The sequence below is a fragment of the Microtus ochrogaster genome, chromosome 1, assembly GCF_000317375.1.
Source record: "Microtus ochrogaster isolate Prairie Vole_2 chromosome 1, MicOch1.0, whole genome shotgun sequence".
NCBI classification, from domain to species: Eukaryota; Metazoa; Chordata; class Mammalia; order Rodentia; family Cricetidae; genus Microtus; species Microtus ochrogaster.
The window spans coordinates 16,937,378-16,940,868 of record NC_022009.1 but is presented as its reverse complement, the minus strand read 5'-3'; the positions used below and the strand labels follow the sequence as shown (position 1 = coordinate 16,940,868).

At 49.0% G+C, this 3,491-nt stretch overlaps 1 protein-coding gene across 1 annotated transcript in view; it reads right to left on the bottom strand.

Moving 5' to 3' along the window:
- Arg2 (arginase 2) overlaps positions 1–1,829 on the bottom strand; it is a 23,640-nt gene extending 21,811 nt beyond the window's left edge. The window contains exons 1-2 of the mRNA XM_005343260.3: positions 1,558–1,829; positions 599–671 (exon numbers count right to left, since the gene is read on the bottom strand). Of these exons, the coding sequence (XP_005343317.1) occupies positions 599–671; positions 1,558–1,692 (208 nt within the window). The 5' untranslated portion in view covers positions 1,693–1,829. The remainder of the gene's footprint in view (positions 1–598; positions 672–1,557) is intronic.
- Positions 1,830–3,491: the final 1,662 nt, after the last annotated feature.

Genomic DNA, 3,491 nt, shown 5'->3' with positions numbered 1-3,491 from the left:
TGTCTCGAAAAACAAAAAAAAAAAAAACAAAAAAACAAAAAATACAAGCCTGGTAACCCCAGAGAGGAAATGGTTTGGAGAGGGCAGCAGGCAAGACTGATGACTCAGAAGCATCTCAAGACTGAGTTAGGAAGACCGGGCGGTGGTGGTGCACGCCTTTAATTCCAGCACTCGCTGGAGGCAGAGGCAGGTGGATCTCTGTGAGTTCAAGGCCAACCTGATCTAGAAGAGCTAGTTCCAGGACGGGAACCAAAAGCTACTGAGAACCCTGTCTCGAAAATCATAAAAAAAAAAAAAAAAAGACTGAGTTATGGAAGCTACCGTGTGCAGTTAAAGCTGGAGCTAGATAGCATCCTCGGCTGCACGTGCCATTCGCTGGTGGCTGTTCTGGTCTCTACTTTGTTCTGTCTCACTCACTATATACCATTTACAAGACTTTTCCTCAAGACTCCCCGATGTTTATCTGCAGAAGGAATCCAAAGGATAACCCCAGATAGTGCAAACCATGTACAGCTGATACCACAGGGCCAGGATATAAGAGATACAGTTCTAAACAGGTCTGTTTCCACTCCTGAACACTGGAAACCCAAGCACTTACCCAATTTGGAGAGCCTCTTCAGCAATCCAGCTTCTCTAATGGCAGCTGGACCATATTCCACTCCTTCCTTTTTCTGTGAAACATAAAAATTCCACAGATATAAGGGAAGGTTGAGCAAAGGGGCAGAAACACTTTGACAGTGATGCTACACTTGAGTTCCTAACAGATTCCTCTGTAAACCTGCCACAGCATCAAAACTTACACCATAGAAGTCTGGTCATTTCATTAAGTGTTGAATGGATAGAAGAGGGAAAATTCCATTATTGAAAACAAATCAACCTTCTGAGTCTCTCATTGAGAGCCGGACCAGAGGAGTCCCAGGCTGGGACAGGACCGAGTGAGGCTATGATCTGGTGGCTGAGAGTGTGTGGTTGGCTGGGCTTTCCCAACAGTGAGCCAGTGAGCGAGCTCTCCCCGACAGCAGGTTTCTTTCTTTGAAGACAGAACAAAGCACGTCGGGTCCTCCCGCTACTGGCGAGGCCAGCATTGATTTCTTTCCTGGTTAATGCTCTTTCGGCAAGTTTTCCTTATTCCCTGGTCGCAATCTCTAACCTCTCCGACAATTTTCCAACGACACCGGGTTTTGCCCTCTCCAGCTCCTCTATGGGTCCTCTTTCTTCTCCTCTCCCTTTTCCTCCTCTTCACCACCCCAAACTGGAAATACCGATCTCTCCGTCGACCCGAAAAGGCCGCAGAAGACCGCCTTCTTGATGCCCATTGCCCTCTCGATGTCCATTGCCCTCTCGATGCCCACTGCCCTCCACCCCTTGCCTTCCATCCGTCCCTCATCTCAATCTGGGTCAGGGAAAATTCCAACCAAGTGCGCTCCGGTGCCAGCCACGGGAACCCGCGAGCTCCCCCACCCCACCCCTCGCGGCGTTTCTCCTCATTCTCATCTCCCAGTCCCATGCCACTCTCTCGGGGCTCCCTGACCGGTCAGCTCGGGTCCCAACTCTCACCTGTCCCCGAGAGAAAGGGGCTCCGATCACAGCCACAGAGTGGACAGATCTCGTCAGAATGCAATGCACTTGCGCGCGGAGGAGGCTCGAGACGCTGCTCCTCAGGAACATGATTGGCAGGGAGGGGATCACCATAGGAGAAGCGGCTCCGTGCCACTCAGGATCTCAAGTGAGCTCCGCTGCCCCCAGCTTCACTGTCTTACAAGGAGAGCGCCCCGCCCTGTGATGTCAGCATCGCTTGGACACGCCTCCAACCAGCCCCCCAGGCGCACCTTCTTGGAGGACCACTTCTCTCCAGGGTTTAGGACTCGCCTGCAGTTGAGTCACCAACGTGGGCGTGTCCTCTCTCCCTGGCCGCGCCCTTCGGTGCCTAAGGCTCGAGGAGTGGCAGGTGTGTGGTTTCCCGGGAAGCGGAGCTCCTCGCCAGGTTGGAGACCTCAGTGGAACTGGCGAACTCGACCGATGGTCTCCAAGTTTCTTCACCCACAAGTACCTGGCGCAGGCGCTATCTCGACTGAAGAGTTGGCGCTGGCCATGGTCTGGCTGCACCCGGCGACATCTGCCAGCCCCACACCACCATATCCATCTGCAGTTTTCATCTCAAAGCTTAAAAATCCTAGAAAGGTTTACCCATCTTTGAACTGTCAAAATTCAGAGCAGAACCCCTCTGGGTCTGGCTTCTTACTGAAGACTCATCTACCTTGGATAGTCCTGATGGGGAAGTTAGGGTTTACCAAGCAATTATTTTCTAGGTGTTTTAATTTCATTTTAACAAAGTTTATTTCTTTTTTATGTGTATGAGTGTTTTGTCTGTATGTTTGTGCGTGTGCCCAGGGAAGTCAGAAGTGGATGTTGGATTTGCTGGAACTGGAGTTACGGACCATTGTGAGCCAACCTGTGGGTGCTGGGAATCGAACCCAAGTCCTTTGCAAAAGCATTAAGTGCTCTTACCTGCTGACCCACCTCCCTGGCTCTTGTTTTCAATTCTTTGCATGAGTAATGAAAGCACTGATTATTAAAGGTCAACTATAGCAACACGTCTGGACCATCCCAAATTAAAAGGAGGCTAAAACAAACCTGAAAATACCAAAGAGCGCTACTAGCGGTTTTAATAGAAAAATGTATTTGCTGGGCTCTACAGTTAATAGCATACACTGCTTTTGCAGAGGAACTGAGTTTTGCCAGTTTTGTTCCCAGTCTGTAATTTCAGCTTCTGGGGAATCACATGCTTCTTGCCTCCACAGACACTGCAAGGTAGGGGAGATAAAAGTATATGAATTCTTTGTCATAAGCACGAGTTTGCAGTGTTTGATAGAATAGACATTTAATGCTTCATACATAGGCAAGACTATCAATGCCTCGCTCTTAGCTGTAACGCCATAGCAAAGCCAAAATCTAGACCCCATTCTTTCCCAAGTCCATTCTTCCTAAAGAGGTCTGAAATTTATTTCACCTGAGGCTAGTTTGCATGTTTCTTTTTAAAGTAGTTCATAAGTCTCCATAGCAACACTAACTCCAGGGAGCTTGGGATAAAGAAGGTCTTTAGTCTTAGGGGATAGCAAGCATATGTTTCTCCCGTCTGCTGGTTTAATAAAGATGTCTTACATTGTAAGCAAAATCAGCCCAGTATTACTTGAACCTGACAAGGCTGTGATTCTTCAAGAGGCTTTGGGTTTTGCTTTGTCTTAAGAGTTATTTCTTATATACACGGTGCTCTGTCTGCATGCGTGCCTGCACGCCAGAAGAGGGCACCAGATCTCATTACAGATGGCTGTGAGCAGGAACGCTTTGGAAGAACAGTCAGTGCTCTTAATCTCTGAGCCATCTCTCCAGCCCCCAGCAGCTTTGGGTTTCTATTGCAGTGATAAAACACAGCAACCAGAGCCAGGCGTTGGTGGCGCATGCCTTTAATCCCAGCACTCGGGAGGCAGAGG